General features: G+C 42.1%; 1 protein-coding gene across 1 annotated transcript in view; it reads right to left on the minus strand.

The window, feature by feature from the left end:
* Positions 1-623: 623 nt before the first annotated feature.
* The window catches only part of PTDSS1 (phosphatidylserine synthase 1), a 38,221-nt gene continuing 14,430 nt past the window's right edge, over positions 624-24,414 (minus strand). Inside the window, exons 4-13 of the mRNA XM_081013867.1 lie at positions 23,628-23,752; positions 21,942-22,100; positions 21,107-21,258; positions 18,160-18,301; positions 16,856-16,968; positions 14,440-14,505; positions 9,639-9,738; positions 8,681-8,749; positions 7,614-7,683; positions 624-4,065 (exon numbers count right to left, since the gene is read on the minus strand). Coding sequence (XP_080869993.1) covers positions 3,956-4,065; positions 7,614-7,683; positions 8,681-8,749; positions 9,639-9,738; positions 14,440-14,505; positions 16,856-16,968; positions 18,160-18,301; positions 21,107-21,258; positions 21,942-22,100; positions 23,628-23,752 — 1,106 coding nt within the window. The 3' untranslated portion in view covers positions 624-3,955. The remainder of the gene's footprint in view (positions 4,066-7,613; positions 7,684-8,680; positions 8,750-9,638; positions 9,739-14,439; positions 14,506-16,855; positions 16,969-18,159; positions 18,302-21,106; positions 21,259-21,941; positions 22,101-23,627; positions 23,753-24,414) is intronic.

The following is a 24,414-nucleotide window of genomic DNA, read 5'->3' on the forward strand; positions in this document are numbered from 1 at the left end:
ATTTAACATCATTTTCCAAATAACACCACATTAAGGATTTTCTATGTCGCATAAACACACACTTGAAGCTGCAGAGTATCCTGCTTTCATCTGCAATCTTATGCAAAAAAATTACTTTTCATAATGCATTAATTCCATATGAACATTGCAGTACTTGGCACTTCGATACTAGTTGATAAAAGGAATCCAGTGTTTATAATTTTCATTCCTCCCCATGCATTTGTTTTCCCAAAGTGAAAAGCTAAGGATTACAGCCTTATACCAGAACATCAATCTGATTCTTGGATACAGAATGAGCTAAAGAGCTCCCCCTTGTGTGAGCAAAGCAGCCAGCCAACGGCACCCCAAACTTCAAGAAGAAATTTGAACTAGCCAACCGTGGGAGTACATTAGAAGCAAGAAGTCTTTTTTGGGTCAAATTTTCATTTTCATCATTATCAAGCCTGCAGTACTAGAGATTCAGATTTCCTTTTTACTGTGAGGGGCACAAAGGGGTGAACCATGTCCACTTCCGGTAGGGACAATGATAATTCACACAACATAGCCTTTTCTGCTTGAAGATTGTAGTCAGAAGAAAAACACACAATCACAGCTTTAATTTAAAAAAAAACACCACCACCAAATTAATCCCAGGTATTCGGGGCTTTATTTTTCACAGGCGAGTAACCAAAAGCAGAGTTGAAACCAGATTCCATGTGTTCATTAGATACTGTCTTTTTATACATAACAGTGCTCCACCCAGGTTTAATACTGGCAGCTAGCAATAGATTTACTTTGGGTGGGTAACTTTTCTGTACTCTTGGCCTCGAGTGTGTGTGTGTGTGTGTGTGTGTGTATATATGTATAAGCTTCTTCGCATCAGAGCTTTTTTTGCAAATGCTATAAACCGGTTGCCACTGTTTGGGCTGTGCCACAGAAGGTTAGGGCTCCCCCATCATTGACTGATAATACAGCACAGTCTCCAGCAGAACCAGGTCAACCTATCTCTTTTTTCAATAAGCACACAGTAAATGATTAATTTAAAAACAGCCACCACAAACTGGAGTGTACACAACTGGGGGAGTGAGAACGGTGGGATGAGGGGGACATGAAGAAGGCAGAAAGCAAGTTTCAAAGCATATAAATGGGAGCAAATACATTCCTTCCAGAATTCCCAACTCAAGGGTGAGAGTGCTACAGCCCCGGTGTGGAGCTCAGTGGTTATGGGACAAAACATTTGAGTCTGACCACATCGCATATTGGGACCTGATCAAAACCTGCATTTTTCTAGTGGTCCAGGTTCCATTTCCGTAGAAAGCATACAGCACACACGTCACTCTGAACTGAGCGTGTACGTGCCACTTTGAGATAGGATAAGCAATGGCTCTACAGAAAATCCCGCATTTCACGCAATACTTGAAGACTTTTACATAGCTGATATTTAGCAATATGGAAACATTCCTATAGGATGCTTTCCTTTCTATGGGGATTAAAGACTGTCCACCTTCTGAGTTCACTCATGCAAGGTATTTTTAAATTCCTCAATGGAAAAAGTACACAGCCCAGGATTCAAAGTGTGTGTCTAAAGTACATCTGTGTGCACACAGATTATGTTGATAATGTTGGCTTCCCCTTCCAGCAGCAGTCCAGCCTCCACGGGATGCTACTTCACATGGTCCCTGCACCTTTCGGACCAGCATTTCGGGAAGGGGGGGTGCTAAGGGTGTGTCAGGGAGTTACTGCTGGAAGAGAGAGGCTGAAAAGCCCCAGTGAACACAAGATGCATTGTCTTCCAGCCACAGTAAAATATTAACACTGATTTTGCCAAAGATCTGCATGTGCGCTCTATCTATGCATATAATTAACTGTGCATGTGAGCACTAGTTTCAGCTGACAAACATGGCTTTTGGCAGCACTGTATTATAACCAGGGCCACATCTCTACCAGTGTGAGTGGGAATTTTATTACTGACTCCAGCAGTCATATTTCTATGTGTTGCAGGCTCTGCAAAACAGGACAGGCTCTTTGGAAGAATGGGCATTATTAACACTAAACTGAACAGTGTGAAATGTTCATTCGGAAGAGCCCTAACATTTTCTGACTTTGGTCTTGCATAAATAGAAAAACACACACATACACATTGGTCTCTCGTGAGTAACTGACTCTAAAGGGATTAAGACAGAAAACTAAGTGACCTTGAGCATCAACCAAAACAAAACCAAAAAACCAACCCATTTGGAAATTATGCAGCATGCTAAGAATACACAGATGTAAAAGTACACATATTTCAAAATATGATCAAGAAACCCAACATTTGTCAATGGGGAAAGTTCCAGACATGTATATTTTCCCCAGGCCGGTAACATTTAGCACAGTCGCAGCAAATAGGATATAGCAGCTTTTGATGCAAGAGTTTGCACATTCATGATTGAAAAGAAAAACAGAGCTTTCCATGGATTAGCAGCTGCATAGTGAGCGCATTCAAAAAGCTGATCCTTTGTGGCACATAAGAAGTCATGGATTATGGTGGTCTTTTTTCTATTTACAGTCACTTTGCTTGTACGCTGAAGTTCTTTACAATGCTTCATATCTTGCAGTGCATATCCCATGACATTATCACTGCAAGCAGCTCTTCCCAGCTGAAGCGCGAGGGAAAGGATGTGGGTTCTCACTTAACCGGTCACCTTAGCCATGTCTTTTGGAGTAAGTAGCCCCACAACTTGATTGGCACACACAAATCAAGACCAACTAAACACAGAAAGCAGAATCTATGCAAAACTGGCCTAAACCCAACAGCTTAAGATTTGGGGGTTCAATACTTCATTATTATAATTATTTCATTTCTTGGGAATGATGCAGTGAGACCAATTTTCCAATGGGTGGGGGAATTAAAAAAAAAAAAAAAAACAGGGAATAAAAACTGCTGAAGCATTCTGTAAAACTGGCCCCTGGAAGAAGTGGAGTTAGTTTGTATAAAAGTGGGGGTTTTTAATGTTACACCACAATAATACAAAGAACATTGTATCACCCATGGGTAAACTGCTTAGGCCAGACAGAGATTTGCAAAGCTTTAAGCATGAATTTTGGTTTATAATTTGGATCATTTTGCTGCTGTTGGGAGCTTAGGCCTTTAAAGAGAAAAGAACGGTGTAACTGAAGTGATGATAAACATACAGGAAACTGGAGATGTTAGAAAATAAACAATATATAAATATATGTATGTGTGTGTATGTGCCAATGGCTCTGGGCCTGTCTTCTTGCCAAGGGCCGGCATAGCCCTGATTGTGTAACAGAATGTCATGAACACAATGAACGTTTAGCAGGGTTACAAAATTATAAAAATGACCTGAACAAAAATCATGAACGTATTTTCTAATACTTAGCACCCTGCTGACTGAAATACGGAACTGTTGATTTCCTGAAAAAAATCTAACAGCACAGAAAAGCTTAGGTGTCAGATTGAGAACAAAGGCAGAGCATCTTTCAGTCAAAAAGGTTCTGTTGAAAACGAACAAGGATGTAAAAAGCCCACAACTGAAAAACGAACAAAAAACAACAACTGGTTGCCAGTTAACTTGGAGTTATCGTCCTCAATTAAAGAAAGGCCTTCAGAAGGCATCCACACACTACTTGAACAAAGACTATCACAGGAACCCTTCAGGAACAAGCAACTATTTTGCCTTTAAACATATTACTACGGTTTTGAGTGTCAAGTGCAGAAGATCTGAGCCAATGGATGGCAAGTGACGGCAGCGAATGATTTGCGATACATGGGTGAGCTCCATGTTAACAAGGTCCAAGGACTCTGGTTGCTGAAGATGTTGTCCCCCTGTCTCCTCCGCCTATTCTCTTGTCGACCTTCAAGCAGGGAGTTCAGAACCAGGCCCAGTTTTGCTTCTTTGCTCTCAGAGGCACACTTCTGGAACAAATCTAGAAACTGATTCTCTCTCTTTCTCCTCCTCTCTTGTCTGTCTCTCTATCTCTTGCCAATTCCATTGGTTACTTTTGTTTTCGAATGGCGATTCCTCCTCCTAGATGAATGGCTCTCGCTGTTGCTCGAGTGCTTGGGCGGACTGTCTTCCGTTCCTAACAAGCAAGTCACACACACACACACACATATACAGGTGAGATGTGGTTATTTTAAAGAACATCTTTTCTTACCGGCACATGTAAATCTCTGGATTTATTAATGCATACTGAGTCATTTTAGTTGAAACCGGTATGCCATCTAGTGGCTTAACTCCCAAATTATGTCCCCCAAATTATATCACCTGTTAAGAACACCGTTTACCTACAATGTAATACAGCTGTCTCAACTCTTTCTTCAGTCTTGTTATTAAGCTAGCTAGCACATGGAAACACTAGGTGCTGGAGCAGGACTCAGGGGCAGAATAACTCTATAGACCAGTGTTTCACAAACTTTGGTATCCCGATTTTTTTGGACTTCAATTCCCATTTCCCCTGCCCACTGGTCTTGCTAGCTAGGGATGGTGGGAGTTGTAGTCCAAAAACAGGTGGAGACCCAAGTTTGGGAAGCAACGATCTATAGGTTTGCAAGGCAGAAGCTGTGGGTGAGATCCTGGTCTCCATACTCTGCTTCCCAAACCCTATGAAAATCTAGTGGGTATGCATGTGAACTCTGAGGATCCTCAAGAGTGAGGGGTAGGAGATGAGAGCAGTGCACAACTGTAAGCAGATGGGACACTGCTGTTGGTGGGATGGGGAAGAGATAAAGAGAAAGGTTGAGAAGAAAGCAAGCAGAGCAAACTATTTACTCAGCCAACCCCCAGGAACTGCAGTGAGCTTTTCTGCAGGGGCATCAAGCAGTAGAAATCTAGCTGCGTGATTCCACATTTATCCACAGCTGCAAAGGGAAGCACACTAACAGGACACATTCGTCATGCAGTTGACCGTGCCTACCTGGACCCCTGAATGGAGAAGTCTGGTTGCCATGAGGCCACAGTTTCTTTGGCCACTTCTCTTGGGGGAGAAGCGGCTGCATGGATGTCAGATCAGGACAGGGATGACAATCAGCTGGGACCTCTTTCTCAACACATGACAGCATTCAACCCGTGTGCTTTTTTTTTTTTTTTTCACCCTGCAGTGTGTAGCATAAGGAGGCGGCCAGTTCTGAAGGTGAGACTTTCGCCTTGGGCTGCCAAAGCAGCCGATCAAACCCCAGGTTCCAAATTTAGAAGCTTTAACATTTAGAAGCTTTGGGAGGAATTCAACCGCAGAGCTAAAATTGCTCCAGCGGCAAGAGCAATTTCCCCACTCCTCCCTGCACACTGTTCTGGAGATTCTTCTAACAGCCCCAAAGCCAATTTTTTTTGGGGGGGGTGAAGGAGAGGAAGGGGAGCCCCGCTGCACCAGCAGAATTCCTTGAGCGAGCTTCTGCAAGTGAGGGTCTGTTAGTTTAATCCAACCATTTATTAAGATTAAAGAATGGCAACGGAAAACAAGGAAGAAGTAGATGGTGGCATTATCGGACAGAAAAGTGTAAAAGATAAAACAACACAATTTAACACAGATGATGCTGGAAAAATTAGGGAACAAGGAAAAGGAACACTGGAGCCAAAAGTGGAAAAGGAAAGAAACTCAACAAAAAAACTTATCCCCAACATCCAGGCAACATGTTTAATATACCTTGGATGGGGCGTCAGAACAGTATTTGGGGCACAAATACATTTTTTTAAATGGCGGGGGGAGAGGGAGAGAAAAGGAAAAGGAAAAGCATTCTGTGGCCACTAAGCATGTTCAGCCCTCACTGGGCTGCTTTTTGGAGAGCTTCTCCTCTTTAGAGTTCCCTCACACCTCAAAAATATTTCTTGAACTTTTGCAAACTTTGTGGTTCCCCCAAATCTGCCCCTTTTGTGTCAGTGGTGCTACTTCAGCTGCGAGTCAGAGAACTGAGATGCCCTTTAGCATGTACGATTCAGTTTTAGACCATTTTAATTCGATCCCCTTAACAACTAAACACAAGAAAGAAACATGCTGGTAGGTTTCAAAAACCTAAATAAAATATACCAATTATCATCATTTATTAATTTATATAACCACTTGCCAAAATGGAATATGCCACTAAAGCTGAAAAATATAAAGAAAAAAAAATGTTTTCAGCACTGTAATATTTTGTAAGAAAAGTTTATTTTGTTTAGAATTTTTATAGATTTCAAGAAAGTTTTTAAAAGATGGGGGAAAGGAATTGCTAGGAAATTGTATTAAGAGATCATATTACAGAAAAATGTGTTTTTATATAACGTAGAAGAAACACGATTATATAAAAAAAAATACATAGAGCTTTAAAAAGCATGTTGAAAATCAGAAGGAAAAATCTGTGTTAATAAAAGTTCTCTCTTTATATGTATATAGAAACAAGTGTTTCATTTACACTAAAATTTCAATTCATGACAAAGAACAACCGCTATATAAAGCGCGGGCTATTAAAATGCTTAACAGTAATTTTGTTTCATCCCCCACTCCATACTGACATAAGGATGGAGGGGCCTAGATCCAAGGAACCAGACAAATGGATCTGCATACCAAAGAGGGCTTGAACTTGGGTTTCTCAAATGGCAGCCCTACCCTGTAGCATCCCAACTCACAAAATGGGATGAGGACGTATTTGTTCAAAGAAGAAAGACAAACTTCCATTGGGCATGAACGTTGGAGAGCATCTGAAGAAGCTCCTTCGATCCCAGCCAATTTAACAATACAGCTGGGATGGGGGTCGTGTGAGCCCTCAGAGGACTACAGCTTTCATTGTCCCTCACCGTGGACCACAATGGCTGGAGCCGTCCAACAAGTGGAGCGCCACAGGTACTCCATCCCTCTGATTCAGAAGAGAGAGCAAGCCTCAATGCATAAGCAGGCATTAAGAGATCAATGCAGACTCAAGGCAAGTGTGATGTTCCCTTTGTTCATCTATTCTCTTTCAAGCCACCGTTTCCAGAGTGAATTATTTCTAATGTTAAACACAAGGCCATCGTTCACGATCCTTTGCCTGCGTGTCTTTGAGTTGGCTTATAAGTGCCGGCGTTAGTATAAGGGTGGACGCCCTCAGAGCATCTCTGGCGCGTGACCCCTCCCTCGCTGCCACAGTCATCAGTGGCGCCATGGTGATGAGGCCTGTCCTTGCTGTGGTGAAGCCTCCCGTCACAGCTCCTTGGCCCTTGTAGGCTGGAAAGGCCACCTACTTACCCTAGAACCAGGGAGAAGGCTACAAAAAGCACTGAGTGCCCCAGAATCTTCAGTGCCCTAGAACTAAGTGCCCTGGAATCTTGAGGCTAACGCTAGACCTACAAAGCCCAGTTGCTGCTTCACGCCACATGGGGTGCCCATTTTTCTAGGCATTGTCTTTATTGTGTACTGGCATGCTGCTGAAAGGTGGTCTATTAAACTAAATCTATCTATCCTATCTATCTATCTATCTATCTATCTATCTATCTATCTGAGGGCCATTAAAAAACCAACTTGGGAATTCAGCCAAGAAAGCTGCTGAAAAGGAAACGATTAGGGTGGGTGAGGAGGGGGACATTTGTATGTCTGTGTGTGAGAGAGAGTGGACACCCACACCCATATATCTCCAAGGACTATTTGGCTGGGACAGAATGTACCATACAAACCACCAGTACCTCTAGTAAACTTAGAGTTAAGCCAGGAAGCATCTGGGATGTATGAGCTGTCTTCACTTTCTGACAGCGTCTGTGGAGACAAAGAGGATCATCGTGGGGTTTCCACCTTTGCAATCATCTACGCTTATTGCCTCCAAACTCTATTGAACGTGCTTTCTGAAAACTGCAGAGATGACTGGTCAAACACTATGCACAGTGCATTTTTCTCATGCCTTCTTCCTAACGTACACACCGGGCTATACAGGTCTAACAGCTAAGAGGGGAGAGAAAAAGGCTTAATCATGTCCCCTGCGCTTTGTTATGTAACCCAAACCTCCTCCTGATGCTTGGCATTCCCATCTGCCCTTCCGCCCAGCTGCAATGACAATTTAAAAAATTGCTTTTCCAGCTTTAAGACTGGAATGATAGGGATGACTACACAGTAGGGAGTTCGTTGGGTTTGACTTCTGCTTAAGCAATGCAAGTCTTCCTGCAAAGAGTGGGCTTCTTAAATTTATGCATGAACAAACACTATGTTTTTCCCCATTTACATGGTGCTCAATACCATGTCAGCAGGCATATGATAGAAGGGATCATTTCCATCCTTTTTGGTAACAGAGCACCCACCCCACATCCATGTGGCATAGGATTTATTGAGGTGCACGAAATCATGAGGCAAGAGCACCCGTTTAGTGAGGAGGGAAGGTGTTGCAAGATCAAGTTACTATTCTTTGGGAGAGTAATAAGACTGGCTAAGTCTACAATTCAGAGCTCAAGAACTCTGCTGCATCACGCCAAAAGGACCACTGAGTTCAGCATCCTGAGTCCACTGGACCAAAAGCCTTCTAAAGACTGAAGGACTCTTTCAGTCTGCAGAAGGCAAAATCTGGACCCAACCCGTTAGAAATAACCAAAATCAATGCTCTTATAATAAAATGCTTTTTTGGGGGTAATTTCTTCTCTATATCCAAGAACAGACCTTAGAATCTTGACACCTTACCCTCCCCAAGCTTCGGCAAAATAGACTTTTAACATGGCTTCCACACAAGCGTCTTTCAAAATGTGCCTTGTGCCCAGTTAAGCATTACCTTTTCTCGCTGTCCGTAGTGGTCCGCATACCAAACCATTCCATATAAACAAAGGAAAGTAGTAACGGCCTACAACATTGGGAAAAGGAATGAAAAGGAGGGAGAAGAGTCAAAACCTACCAGCTTCTACATTAATTCCTTTATTATTTCAGGGCATCACACCCCATCTTTCAACAAGTTGCCTCAGGATGACTTACAATGCATCGCTGGAGGTGAACAATGTTGATGAACACTGAGCCTCTCTTCCTAGTGTATACATAAGTACCTATTTATACTACAAACATTTTTATTTTACACTACCGCTATGAACAAGCAGGGCTATCACCCAATTAAAAAAAACAAAACAAAACGCAACTATGTATATGGATTTTAGGGTTGAATTCTTGCTTAAGAGGCTATAGCAAATATTAGGAATCTCTGGCCTGCGAGGTAAAGGAGGAACTTCTCCAGGCCTCCCTGGCTGGCCTTTGGGACTCTCCTCCAGCGACACACCTCTCCCCAGTCCTGTTTTGTACACCACCCTTCAGGGTTTTGGCCTGGCTGGAATATGTACTCTAATCTGTGAATGCTTTTTTTCTTGTCTGGATGGAGGATAGAGAGGATAGAGCTTACTGGGTAATGGTAAAATTTACATTGAATGATCTGTCCATTTTTCCTCTGGCCCCACACACCATTGACGTTGGGGGGAAAAATCCATCCTTGGCTATAGAATTTGGCAGAAGCTTCACTACGCCAGCAGAGCACCAGCCGGGGATAGATTTCTTGGTGGAAGAATCCGCCACTTCAATTATTATTTTTAAGCAATTCGTCTAGGTTAAACATTGCAGCGCTGGTCACAAAGTTGTGTTAATGGGTAGATTCCGGCTTACATTTAGCCAATGACCAAAGAGACATGGCAACTAACATGGTTGCCGTATCAAAGAGGAAGACTTAAGGAGCAAAATAAAGAGCCACTTACCACACAAAGGAGCCAAAACACAACATATAATATCTGTGTTTTGGAGAAGAGGTCTTGACCAAATTTGATGCACACAATAGCTTCCAGGAAACCAATAACTCTGAGGGAATGACAAAAGAAGTACAGGCTGTTTTTAATTTAAGAGCATGCTTTGATATCTTCAGTGGGGGGCGGGGGTGTTTGCATGATTTTGTGAGCTAGTTTATAAATTGCTCTTGTGTTATGGGGGGCTAAATAAGCTTTGAGGGCCATCCATAAAACAGCTCACTTTTGAAAGCCTTTAAAATCCTCTACCTTGGGTCAGGCTCCGTCCCCCTTTAACAAAAACTCCTTCCTTTTTTTTGTTACAACTTTGCTCCCCTTAATAAACAACCCCTTAGAGCAATTTTATATCTTTGTCAGAGCTGCTTTGTAATGCAAATGTAAAAAATATACATGGGCTAGAATGGTAATTTGCATTACATGTGCCTCCATTTCTGTATTATCAGCAGGCGGGTGGCAACATAAATAGTATGTTGTGGATGTGTGAACATGCCATGAGAGAAGAGACTAGCTTCTGTCAAGTCAATAAAAGTGGTATCTGGTGGCATCACAGTTCAGTGGTAGAGCACATGCTATGCATGCAGGGAGTCCTAGGTTTAATTCCTAGTATGCCCCATTATACGGGACGTGGGTGGCACTGTGGTCTAAACCACAGAGCCTAGGGCTTGCTGATCAGAAGGTCAGTGGTTCGAATCCCCACGACGGGGTGAGCTCCCATTGCTTGGTCCCTGCTCCTGCCAACCTAGCAGTTCGAAAGCATGTCGAAGTGCAAGTAGATAAATAGGTACCGCTCCAGGGGGAAGGTAAACGGCGTTTCCATGCGCTGCTCTGGTTCGCCAGAAGCGGCTTAGTCATGCTGGCCACATGACCCGGAAGCTGTCTGCGGACAAATGCCGGGTCCCTCGGCCTATAGAGCGAGATGAGCGCCACAACCCCAGAGTCGTCTGTGACTGGACCTAATGGTCAAGGGTCCCTTTACCTTTACCTTTCATCCCCCATTATAATAGGGATGGAGAACCTGTGGCTCCAGTTAGCGCTGCCACTGGTCTGGGGGATGGAAGAACTCCAGGTATAGGGCAGTATATAAATTCAATAAATAAACAAATAAACACTTCAACAACTTTTGGAGGACCACAGATTCCCTACCCCGTTTTAATTTTTTAAAAGAATGAACAAGTTTCTAATTCTCATGTTTATGATGATTTCAAAAGGGTATCTGAATAAAGTCTCTAGCGATGGAGGTCTTGTACAGATCCTTGCTTCTATCTGTGATGATCTAGTACAAGTGGCAGAATAAAATTATGCAAAACAGGAGAAATTTGCATGATTATATGGGTTTCAAAATCCAGGTTTTCTTAATGAAGAATTTAAATTATGGAATTTCATTTCTTTCTTTCTCTCTCTCTCTGTCTTTCTTTTTTAAGCATACTGCGTGCACACATGCATACTGGCCATTATTTCTCTTAGAGCTTTCTTTTTCTTCCTTAAGTGTATTTTACAAGGATTTAACTGTATGAGCAAGTTCATTTAACTTACGGTTTAAGATTACACTTAAGGAAGGGAGCCTAATCCTTCTGGCAAGACACTAAGCAGCTTTCGCCAGATAGATGAAAATTCAGTTTACCACATTAAAAAAACAAAACCCCAGTGAGATACCAGTAAGTTGTCTGTTACATTAACTGTCTCTGATTATATTTATTTGTGTCTTGAGCCAAGAGACGATCTGAACTGATGCAGGATTAAAATCCAACTCCCTGCCCCTGTTTCGTAGAGCACCAGGCAGTCAAAGAGCTATGGCCAAGAGTAAAAATGGGAACTCTGGACCCATTTGCTTCTACTAAGCATTGCACAAGTATTTACGGGTGCATCTTACTTGTGCATCTTTATGTTTTCGGAAATTCAACAGCCATTATTTAGAAATAAGACAGACCTCTTAATTCAGACCTTTCTTACATTCTCTTTCCTCTTGTCTGGTCTTTTTTAAAAAAACTTTTGACATTGCTTTCATTCCCTCCCCTCCCTTTGTTGTCTTCCTCATACCAATGCCAAAATTTAGACCTTTGGGGTAGGGATCTGTTCCATTCCCACCGACCTTCTGTTAACATATTAAGGGGCACATACAGTGAAGGTGTTAAAGTAATAAAGAAACGGGTGGAAGACTTGCCCCCAAATCCAGGTGCCAAGTTATTTCTTCCACTTCTTCTCTAAAAGTTATGGCTGTAATCCTTATAGACTACCTGAAGGTCCCACTGAATTCAACAGAACTCTGAGAATACAACTACAGCAATATACTATCAGGTTCCATTCAAAGCATTCTAAAATGACAACAAAGCAAACCTTAGTCTAGATATACTACAGTCTATCTTTCAACTTAGAAATGAGTGAGCTGGCCCAAACTAAGCACGGAATACTGCCAAGTAAAAGCAAGTTATGTAGCACAGGTGGTTCTCAGCCCTTAGCTCAGAATTTGTCTAAGGCACCTGCAGCAGAATGGATGTTTCCCGCATTTGACTTAGTCGCACCTTGCTTCAGTCCCCTGCGCGTTAGCTGTATGCAGTCTGGATTACTGTAACACACTCTACAGTCATACCTCGGGTTTTAGACGCTTCAGGTTGCGTTTTTTCAGGTTATGGACCCACCGAAACCCCGAAGTACAGGAATGGGTTACTTCCGGGTTTTGGGGGTCGCGCATGCGCAGAAGCACTGAATCGCAACCCACGCGCGTGCAGATGCGCCGCTGTGGGTTGTGAACGCTGCGGTTGCAAACGTGCATCCTGCACAGATCACGTTCGCAACACAAGCGTCCACTGTATGTGGGGTTTCTGCTTTACCCGGTCTGGAAGTTTCAAACGGTGCAACATGCAGCAGCAAAAACAATTCGAGGGGCTGGACGCTTCAATTTCACCTATGTTGCACTAGTAACTTTGGCTGCCTATGTATTTCCAGGTCCAATGTAAGGGGCTGGTAATAGCTCTTAATACCCCAGAGTCTGGGGCCAATAAAGACTTTTCTGTTCCGGTCAGCGTTTGGATGATTTTTTATTTTGGTGCTGTGTTTTAATAACTGTTTTATCTGCTGCTCTGATTTTGGCTGTGTTTCTTTCATGTGATTTTAGTAATATGGTTTTCGTTATTATGTTGGACTGCGTTGGAAAGGTAATGACCCTAAAAAGGTGGTTTAAATAGCTATTTAAGTAAAATAAATAAATAAACAGAAGAGAATTTGATGTCTCCACTCTGAGAGCCCACTAAACTTTGTAGAAGGCAACCCCTGCCTCCCCTTTTCTGTTTAATTTTAATGCCAGTGGTGTTGTTCAACAAATAGTACTTAGGAAAGCAGGCTTCATCATCTTCTTTGCCAAAAGTGGAGCAAAATTACGAATAAGACTTGGAGGATGGATCTGGCATGAAGTAAGTGATGACATGGGAATGTTCCTAGGCATGGCCAAGTCAACTGATTAAATTAGCCCGTTTGAATTTGCCAAGGGCACAAAGCAGCAGTTTAGAAGTCCCTCAGGGCCTATTAGCTCAGCGTGACCTTCTTAACAAGGGCAGACTATGCTGATCTGAACGCTGCTATTTTTGTAACCTCATGAGCTGAAAACCTTCCTTTGAAAGGCTTGGATGTTCTACACCAATTTGTTTCCTTTTCTCTTATGTTGTGTGCAGGAGAGAAAACAATCGGTTCCAGAGGATCACAGAAAGCTGGAAATAGCCTGGGGGTTGTCTAGTTCATACCAAACCAGATTTCTTCACACGCCAATATGCTCCGCCTCATCCCCCCCCCCCCCGAATTCATGTTACAGAGTGCCACAAACAGAACCAACCGAGTCTGTGTGCACACTGTCTATTTAAGGCACATTTAAAGCACAGGACTTCCTCCATAGAATTCTGGGAACTGTAGTTTCTTAAGGGTGCTGGGAATGCTCAGCTCTGTTAGGGCTTTGGGAATTTTAATATCTATAGAGCTTTGAGAGAGACTGCCTCCCCCCCCCCCCCGAGTTACGTTATGTTTTTATATTAAATAAGGTAAAGGTAAAGGGACCCCTGACCATTAGGTCCAGTCGTGACCGACTCTGGGGTTGCGGCACTTATCTCGCTTTATTGGCCGTGGGAGCCGGCGTACAGTTTCCGGGTCATGTGGCCAGCATGACTAAGCAGCTTCTGGCGAACCAGAGCAGCGCACGGAAACGCCGTTTACCTTCCCGCTGGAGCGGTACCTATTTGTCTACTTGCACTTTGACGTGCTTTTGAACTGCTAGGTGGGCAGGAGCAGGGACCGAGCAATGGGAGCTCACCCCGTCGCGGGGATTCGAACCGCTGACCTTCTGATCGGCAAGTCCTAGGCTCTGTGGTTTAACCCACAGCGCCACAAGCTTCCCATTATTGAAATATTACTAAAATGCTAGCATGAATGGCCAGGGTTCCTGGTCCCCGGGCCAGCCTCTACATGTTTAGCAGCCTTCCTCTCTGCATTCGTGTCCCCCAAAATGTGGCTGATGTGCTGGCAGAGCTGCCAAGGGATGCAGCTGTGGGGCAGCAACTTGGATGAAGTCAAGCAGGCTTGGTCGGTGCCAGGATAGGAATCTACCTTGCATCCCTATATCTGCCACCCTGAGTTACACAGAGAGCAAATAAGAACAACAAATAAATACCCCCCACGGAGCGTGTAATTAAAAGCTTTCGGGATGCAAAGTTGTTCTTTTCACTGAGTCAACACTACAACAGTCTCAATGTTTTCAACTGCAACAAAAACTTACCCAAACACCCAGCACTGAGTTCCTACCCTTTTGCACTGTGTGTCTGTGAGATAAGCATAGTATTGCCTGGAAGTAAAAACAGAGGAGAAAATTTCAATGAAACAGATAGTTGCACATGTAGGTTATAGTTAGCAAAAACAACAGGGCGGAGGCTGATATTCAATTTTTGGAGAAAGCAGCTCAATTACTTGGAACATGGTAAAGGCTCAGCCATATTCGAGAACTACCTCAAAATTCTCTACTGCTATCTTGGAGATCAAGTAAATGTGACAATTGTAAACCAATGACTGAAACTTGGTCAGCTATAAAGAGGGATATACAACTGAGGATGAGAAAGGGGGCAGAAAAGTCAGCTAGCATGTCAGTGGAATGTCTGTTTGCTTGAATGAAGCCACACAAAGGAGCACAAAGCAGCCACAGCCCTAAGCTTAGATTGACATGTCTGCATTTTCTGCCAACTGTCTCTATTTTAATATTGTAAGTTGTTTCTCCTACTTTTTTCCTTTTGAAATTGAGCTCCTGTGAGATTTGACTGAGGAAAGAAGGAATCAGAGTTTAGAAATTAAGAAGCGATTCAGGACAGAAATCTTTTGAACAATGGGAACTAAGACTTGTAATCCTTTGCACCCTTACCCAGAGTAAGCCCCACTGAATAAAAATGTGTTTTACTTCCAACAAAAAACTGCACTGCATGGAAATCTGTTGAATGGGAAACAGAATTGTGTTAAAAGCTTTTCAGGCTGGTAGCCAGGGGGGCGAGGAATTATTGAACATCTGGAATATACATTTGCCTAACACACTTTACAGGTGATTTTACATTCCCTGACATGCTTGTTGTTATTTAATTGTATTAGTGTCTAAGTGAGCAATTGGGTGGAATGCCCTATGGTTCTTTTTGGACATACCAAGCCAGGTTTCCCCAACCTGATGCTCTCTAGGGATTTTGGACTACAAGTGCCACCACTTCTGACCACTGCCCATTCTGACAGACTGATGGAACTCGTAGTCCAATCCCCGAGAGAGCACCAGGTTGAGGAAGGTTGCCCTAAAGCTTAGCAGCAGTGAGCCTGGGGCTTGTGTGCTCTCCGCTTCTCCTTTGGCAAAGCTGTGAGAAGGAGATCAAAAGCGCTGCTTCTTGTTTCCAGACTCTGGTTAGTTTGAACTATGGCCTTTTTCAAACAAGTCAAGATCAAGTTTGTGATTCAAGGACCTGCCACCCGCTTGGGGATAAGAAAGACAGATGGATACAGTATATTAGGTTAATGGGCTAAAAAAGGCCACAACTTTCTTGATTACAGCATGTGAGAGGTATTGGCTTAGGCATTGGATAAAACAACAGAGCGTGACTCCACCCCCTCGGGGAGGGGTGAGTCTAACAAGGGTTAACCACCAATGGGAGGAGCCTCTTGATGCAAATACAACTGAAAGCTCCCCCTGATGTCACCAGGGGCCGTGCCATGGCCCTAGCCACCAGCAAGGGCATCGGACAGGATCCACGACCGCCAGATTCCTTTACCGGAATACCCATAAAGTGGAGGGGTAGGCGATGGCCACACCCTACCCTCCAATACACAAACATATTCCAATGTCTAACCGCCAATACCTAAAAGTTGTGATGATTTGCTACGAGGTAGGCGAAAAACCAAGTGGCCAATGCCAATTTGCCAGTTGGGATAAAAATTCCTACCAGGCCCCTTGGCCAACCAAGGCGACCAACCATAGGTCCATAGCAAGGTCAAGAACCAAGCAGTGAACTAAAAGGAGGGTGGGTGGGTGATCCGACAAAAACCAGCAGCGGAATGAAAGGGAAGTGCTGCTGTGGCCACGTGTGAGCAGCAAAACCCCGCCCCAAGCCTCCACCTGGTTGGCTGGCTACCTGGGGGCGTGGGGCGGCAGCCAGGCCAGCTGGGCAGGGGGCTGCAATGCCCCCTGCCAACGTGGGAAACGGCTCCTGCTCACAACTCCTCCCCTCTGTAAGGAGGAGAGGCTTTTTCAAACAAGTCAAGATCAAACAGTGGCTTGTTTTAAGCTAAGCAGAGTTCCCTGGTTTGGACATAATGGAACACCCTGGTTAGTTTAAAAGCAGAGGCAGATGTTTCCAATCTCTCTCTCATTCGGGAGGGAAGACATGGACACGAGGCTTGTTGCTGCTCATGTGTGTAACACCAAATCATGGTTTAGCTTTACGTCCAAACCAGTTTTTTTTAATCTCCAAAAGTAAGTGGGCTGGAGCAAAGGCAAGGAACCTGTGACCACCCAGATGTTGTTGGATTCCAACTCCGACCAACCACAGCTGGCTTGGTGAGCAACATCTGTAGGGCCTCACTGGCTCCCCATCTCTGAGCTAGGCTTTTCGAGGTCCCCAGCTGCTGCCCAGCAATTTTACAGTGAGGAAGATTAAACGAACAAAATGTACCTCACAGTGGGCGCTGTGATAATTCCAATGAAGAGGATCCTACCCCAGCTTAAGGGGTGACTTGCATGGAAAACAAAGATATGTTTCAAGAAAAATGTGTTCAGCTCGGTCAACTAAAAGAAGAAGAAACAGAAAGAAGAAAATAAGCTGGAAACATTTGATATCCTAGACAAATAAGACAGATGCAATTTCTTAGCAACTGCTTACGTTCTGCTCCAGGACAATAAACATATGGCACTCCTGGTGGCCTGTGGAGAATTGTTGTCCCCATAAGGAACAGTAAATTATGAACTCCACAAAAAGAATTAAATTCTTTGGGAAAGTAATCAATACATTTAAATGCCTGTGTTGGGGAGCTATATAAACGTACTGCTTCATTTTTCTCTCTGTGTGTACAACTATAGAGTCAATTTACTTTTCTTTGCAAAAGTAACCTTTTATTGCATCCGGCCTACCTTTATATAGCATGAGAAAGCAGATTTTGTGGTACCAATAAAAAGTATCACACTTGTCAATGATTAAACTGATTTGTCTTATTTTTACCACCATGAGGACTACATCTGGATTTTCTGCGTCAGGTACCAGGCAGTTTTGTCATATCACATAATTTTATTACAACTTTTTTTATGCTACACTCCCTCAAGGAAGCTAAGGGCAGCACAAACAGTTCTTCCCACCCATGTTATCTCCATAACAGTTCTGTGGAATGGATTGGGCTGGGAGACAGTGACAGATCCAGAGTCACCCAGTGAGCTCCATGGCTGAGTAGGGGTTTGTAACCTGGTTCTCTCCAGTCTTGGTCTTACACTCTTAACACAGGTATGGGGAACTTGTGACCCTCCAAATATTGTTAGATTCCAAGTTCCATAAGCTTAAGCCAGCATGCCAACAGCTAAAATTCGGAAAGTTAAAAAAAAATATTTCTGGCTTCGTTCAGTGCCTTTTTATAAACATGGGGTGTTTTTTGTTTTTTTTTAGCTTTTACTGTTTAGGTTTCACGCTGGTTTTACTTTATGTGCTACTTTTTTTGTAAGCCGTTTTGAGTTACTTTTCATAAGTAAGCAATTAATAAGTGCAATTAATGATAATAATGAATAGGGGTGAAATAAAAATTCTAATACCTATTTTCATATGGATTTCTTTTTTTAAAAAAAAACCAATGCATTGCTGCAGAAAGGAGAAGGGATGGATTTGTGAATGAACACATGTGAAACTAACGCAAAAAGGAAACAGCCTGATCCAGTCAACCCTAGCTGAGATTTCCTGGGCTTTCTTTTCAATAGGTTTGCTGTTGTTGTTTTTACCTGCCAGATAATCATGAAAAGGTATACTCCAGCCACTCTTTGAAATGAAGACTTGGGATCAAACCAGCGAACGTAGGTCCAGCTTGCTGGAGTGAACTGTAACACAGCTCTCTTGATTTTACCTGTGGTGGTGTGAATGTCCCTGAAAGCAGATAAGGACAACAGTTAAAAAAAAAAAAAGAAGGAAATCAACATTGCATTGCTATGTAACAAATGATGTAAAATAACACAGCTCTATCATACTGGGGTTTGTAACAAGAAAGGTGCATTTAAGAAGCAGACCTATTGTAATTAAGCAAACAAACGTTTGCGATCAGAAGAAACCTGCCCCAAAGCAAACTTTTCCACATGCGTGATTTGCTCCTCAAATGCAACAAAGCTGAAAATTGGGGGTTATAGCCAATGTTAGTCATAGAATAGACCCATTTAAATTAATGGACATTGATAACTTAAGAGTCTGCTTGGAGAATAACTTAGCTGGAAACATCCCTTAATTTCCAGTGCTATCAAAACACCAAGCTTTCAAAAAAGCAAAAAACCCACTTTTTTGAGGAAAAGTGTTTGAAAGATCTGAGAGTCAAGGCCTCCCTATTTAATGTTAATAATTTAATTATCATGCTTCTAATTAAGGGCAAATTAGCATAAAACTACAAATTTTACTAACCAGAACCAGCCAAACAATTTTATTTTATTTTGGTATTTACAGTGCTCCTGAAGGTTGGGAGACCATCTGGGGCAGCAGCCCATGAGATGAAAGAAAGCGTAAGGCTCTCAGAAGCATCAGATTAAGAAGCTTAGAAACACCCCTCACAGCTTCCTGAGTTGCCCCATGTCCCATGATGTTCAGAGTAGATCTCTCTCTCACAGCTAGCGCTGAACACAAATCAAATTAACAAGAAAAAAAAGAATCATAATGTTGTACTCATTTCAAAATAATAACTGGGAAGTAACATAGAAAGTGACTTCCAATGTTCTGGTAAAATCAAAACATCATCAAATGAATTTAGATTCTTGTGTAATCAACTGTTAGCTGGATAAATGAATCCATGAGTGTGTATCAGGGATGAGGAACCTGTGGCCCTCTGTCTACTGTAGGACTCCAGTTTCCATCAGACTCAGCCAGCAAAGTCCAACAATATCTGGGTCACAGGTAGTGAGGTGAATCTGAAAAAACAGTCCTACTTTTCTTTCACTTTATGCTTTTATTTAACATTTTGGTCATTATTGGCCATGGTGTGTGGCAAACAGTAAGAGGATAGGGAACAGGAAACTTAACAGTGCATGAATAGAGGTACTTTCCTTTCATTCATAGGGTTCTTTGAATGCTGGCTTCTAGCAACAAACCCAGTGGATTTAATTACCATATTGGCCCGAATATAAGCCACATTTTTTTTTCCAAATTCTGACTCTGCAAAGTTAAAGTGCGGCTTATATTCAGAGCAGAGCGCCAGCACTGGTGGTGCCAGGAGGCAGGCCGAACCTGCAAATAAGCCTTGAATTTCAAAGGTGCGGCTTATAGTCAGGCCAATAAGGTACTGTCAGCAATGATATTGTTTTTTTATTTCCTTTAACTTCAGCAAAAACAGCAGCACTAAGTATGTAAGGCATGCAGAAAGGTCAGTTTAGATTAAAGGTCCAAATCACGTGGTTAAGTGCAAAGCTACAACATTCCTAATCCCCACTCCGGAGTACAGGATCAAAGTTTAGAATGGAGGTTCTTTTCTCAGAGAGGTCTACAGAAAGAAAATCGTTTTAGGAATATGCTCTTGGCAAAGCTTTCATAAGGAAAACAAGTGGGTGAAATGGGAGGCCTTTAAAATACAGTTTTCATCTACTGCATTATAAAAAGGAGTATCAGGAAATGGTGTACCATTCAGAAGTTTGGCCCTCACACTCCAATTCTGAAATATTAACTATATATTATTAAAAACCATGGGTGAGGTTTACTTGGATTTTATCAATATAGTAAGACAGTAGAAGTAAGGTGTAGGTTGCATATTTATATGGGTGTCGCTTTGGAGAGTTGAACCATATATTTTGGTTACACGAGTAACAATGCAATCCTACAAATGCTTACTCGGAAGTAACGTCCACTGTGTTCAGTAAGGCTTATTTCCAGGTAAATGTACACAGGATTGCACCATGAGAGGTAAAATCAGAGGCTGATGGAAATCAAATGTGAGCGCAAGGGACCATGAAAAATTACAGACTCTCCCCTTGCTTATTAATGGAAATAACATTGTAACACATTCATAATGTCATGATCCGCCAATGTTGCCAAGGAAATGGATTTAAAAATAAATCGCAGCACCGATACCAATTTAGGAATCACCCAAGACAGTGAACATAGAACATGAAAGCAGCCTTGCCGGATGAGATCAAAGGCCCATCTAGTCCAGCTTCCTGTTCTCACAGTGGTCAACCAGAGGCCTATGCGATGCAACAGCACTCTCCACACTCATGTTTCCCAGCAAGTGCTATGCAGACGCATGCTGCCTCTAATACACTGGGGCTGGATCCAGACACATCAAAGAAGCATTCCAGTTAAACGCATTGTAAACTTTGTATGAGGAATCGGGTTGGCAAAAATGGAACTCCACAGCGCCACCTGGTGTCACAGTGTTAGAATGCATGTACAACGCATATGCCAATGTAGCTGAGTACTGGGTCTGTAGCACCACATGCCTTGTGATTTCCCGGGTACAAAATTTAATCTAACATGAGATTTTAGATTTGGGATAGCCCTGTATTACAAATTGTCGCAATCAAGGAAATATTTAGCATTTCCAATTTAGGCATTCAGAATAATTGGCATGAATATATTTTAGCAGCCTGCAATGGGACAACCTCCACAATTCACAATCTACCAAACATTACATTTTATTTCAGAGTTTTCATACTGCAGTATCGTTAATATAATGGTTATTTGCTTGTACTTGAGACCTACTTGAAGCTTGCCCAGTGATAGGTCCTCATCTCCAACCAACGACAAACTACCATGCCCAACCAGATGCCACCCCCGTTACATAGCAGGATGTCCAAAATGACTTGATCCCACCAGCATTCAGCAAAATTAGGCAGCAGGTGCATGAAGAACAGCTACAGAATACAGCAAAAAGATTCTGGGTAAGAAATTCATTCAGACAAAGGTATCTCATTAACATAAGAATGTGACTTTTACAGACATTACAGGTGCTGAAAATACAGGAAATATTTTTCATATGACAGGTGAATTTGACCAAAGTCTATCAACCTATAGCTTCAGAGGGCTCTAGATCAGTTTGCACTTCTTGGTGAGAAAGCATTATTACACTTTCCCTCTGTGTGTTTCCAAAAGCTTACTGAGAAGACATGCATAGGGTTGCACTGTAAAATCAGTGCTGCTAATATTGCCTTTTCACTAGAAGATTTAATATTACAGGAGACAGAAATTATAGGAGGAAGTACTACACTACTGGTTTTAAATTAGGGAACATAACTGAGACAAGCTGCACATACTATATAGTAATACAGAAGTCTATATTCATCCAGTATATTTCCAAGTAATTGAGTAAATAACTTATTTAGATAGGCTGACTTAAACATGAAATAAATCTGATTTGGCGATTCCAGACACTTGTGTGCAAGAGGAAAACTTCACATCTAGCATGTGTGTCAAATTTAAGGAGCAGACAATAAACTTGTGCTATGTTTGCAATGTGGACAAACTGCTAGGAAAGCCACATCCGTCATTCCCCACCCCAAGGATATAAAAAACTCTTCACTGAGAAGACACAACCTACCTCGGTTAGCTCCCAGGTGATGCTAATAGTCCAGCACAGTCCATAGCTACGGATTAACAAAGCCTTCATTGCCCAGCCCCAGAAATGTCCAAAAGCAAATATGTCAAAATGGCTGAGGATTCGCTCCCAAGTAATAACATGGCAGTTCACAGCATATTCCTGTTGTTGATTTGGAGAAAGGGGAAGGTAGATGTGTGTGTGTGTGTGTGTGTGTGAGAGAGAGAGAGAGAGAGAGAGAGAGAGAGAGAGAAGTTACAAGTCTATTCTGGAAACATTTTCGGAAAAAATAAAACTGCAGACTACAATATCAGAGAATGTTATTTACTCGTCTTATGGTCCGCTATAGCTTAGCCTTGTATTATCATTAGTTTATATACCATTTAATGACAAAGTATGTTTCTATGCAGGCTGCAGTATAAAAACAAATTGCACAAGCATTAAAACATAAATATCCATTAATTAAAATACACAACCCAACAAAAGGTAAGTGCATGCTTTTATAATGCTGGATTGTAATAATGGACATGCCGATCCTTCAAGAATGGCTAACAATGTGCACATGTTTACTCAGAATTAATCCCCACTGAGTTCAACTGGACTTACTCCCAGATAAGTCTAAATAGTATTGCAGCCTAATTCTTTTTATTATTCTACTGGTCCTCATCACAGTACATGACTGAATGAAACACAATAAAAAATCTGTTTTCTACATCATTAGGGATAATTACTGCCAGATATGGAATATTCTATGTTTTAACCAAAAAAGGGGGCAAATTCTGCAACCTAAATAAATTATACAAATAAGCATGCATTTACCTGCTCTGCTTTATTCACACAAGCAGCAATACAGAAAATCTATAAATACCCCACTGCTGAAACACTGCCTTTGGTCTGAACAAGTTTTGTTTGCCCTCGGTGACTTGGAGTGATAGTCAACTACATTTTATGCAAAGTAAACCCTTTGAAAATAATGAACATGACTAAATTGGGTCAGAGTAGGACTTCGCTCAATACCACCCATAGTCACACAGCCAAATCGAACGGACTGCACATTGATGTCACTGTTCTCAGGAAGAAGGGCTGTTTTTCAAACAAAAAACTGCACTCCAGCTGCAGCCAAGAAGGCCGTGAAGAGACTCATAAATGAATATTCACACCACTGCGCAAAAACATGGCAGACAGGTTATGCCATTTCTTTGCGACTCTCTCACAATTTGGAAAGCGGGGAGAAATCCTCCTCCCCAAGAGAGATGCATTTTGCAAGGAGAAAGAAATGTCTGTAAGATGCACCCTCTCATATGCCTCATCCCTGCTAAAAAGGCCACAAAACTTTAAACTTCCTGTTAGAGAAGATGCTTCAACCTCCCAACCATATCCAGTATCTTTTAGTGGTGCAGCAATAAAACTGCTAGCCCATTTGCAAAGCTAAGCAGAGTCCAGTATGGTTTCAAACTGGATGGGGGACATGCTGAAATTCTTGCATTGCAGAGGATTGGACTAGATGACATTCGGGGTCCCTTCCAACTATGATACTATTGCATGATATTTGAACTTTCTTACAGAGAGGACTGGAGAATTCCTATCCCTTTTCAAAGGGATAATGCATGCTATTCTAACACAGCAATATGGTAGCACTATATCCACTCTGGAACAAATATATTTTCTTGCAACACCATCAATACACACCATGATGTCTGCTTCCCTTGTCGCATATCGAAGATTAGGATCGAGCCAGTACATCACGGATTTCACCTGCTCAAAGTTAAGGAAGAGCAGGAATGCCAGAAACAGAAAATAGAGAACACTCAAACCTGTAGGAAAACCAAAGTCAGATGTCCAAAATGTTTGTTTGAAGAGCAATAGCTAAAATCACACAAACAAACCATGTTATATCAATGCCAATGGAACAATTTAGATCAATAGAATCAAAGCAAAAGAATAATAATGAAGTATTCATAATTAAGCAGCTTCCGGAAGATTCTTCTCATACAAGAGTGGCTGGGGAAGCCCAGCCAGATGGGCGGGGTATAAATAAATAAATAATAATAATAATAATAATAATAATTATTATTATTATTATTACAATTCCATATCGCTGGAAATCTCCCCCGCCCTCGTGAGGTACATGAAATGTTGCATTCACATGTAACAGAAAAAGGAGCAAAACAAATGAGTATTGGACAACCCAGATTCTTCATAGAACTTATCCACCATAGTTTATTCACAACCCTCCAGAATGTCGCAGTTCTTGATAAGTTGTTACTTCATTCTAACCCCACCGTCATGATTAAACAGGTCACACTCAAAGAGGAATTTAAGCATCCCGTGGCAGCCAAGAGGTTTATTAATCCATCAGTCATAAAGCAGATGCAACCTTGGGTAGGTTTTTGAAGGGCATCCAAACTATTCATGTTGGAAATTCAGCTGTAATCATAATAGCTACAGCTGCTCCACATGCCAACAGATTATAGTT

The sequence above is a fragment of the Podarcis pityusensis genome, assembly GCF_964106645.2.
Source record: "Podarcis pityusensis genome assembly, chromosome: 7".
Lineage (NCBI taxonomy): Eukaryota > Metazoa > Chordata > Lepidosauria > Squamata > Lacertidae > Podarcis > Podarcis pityusensis.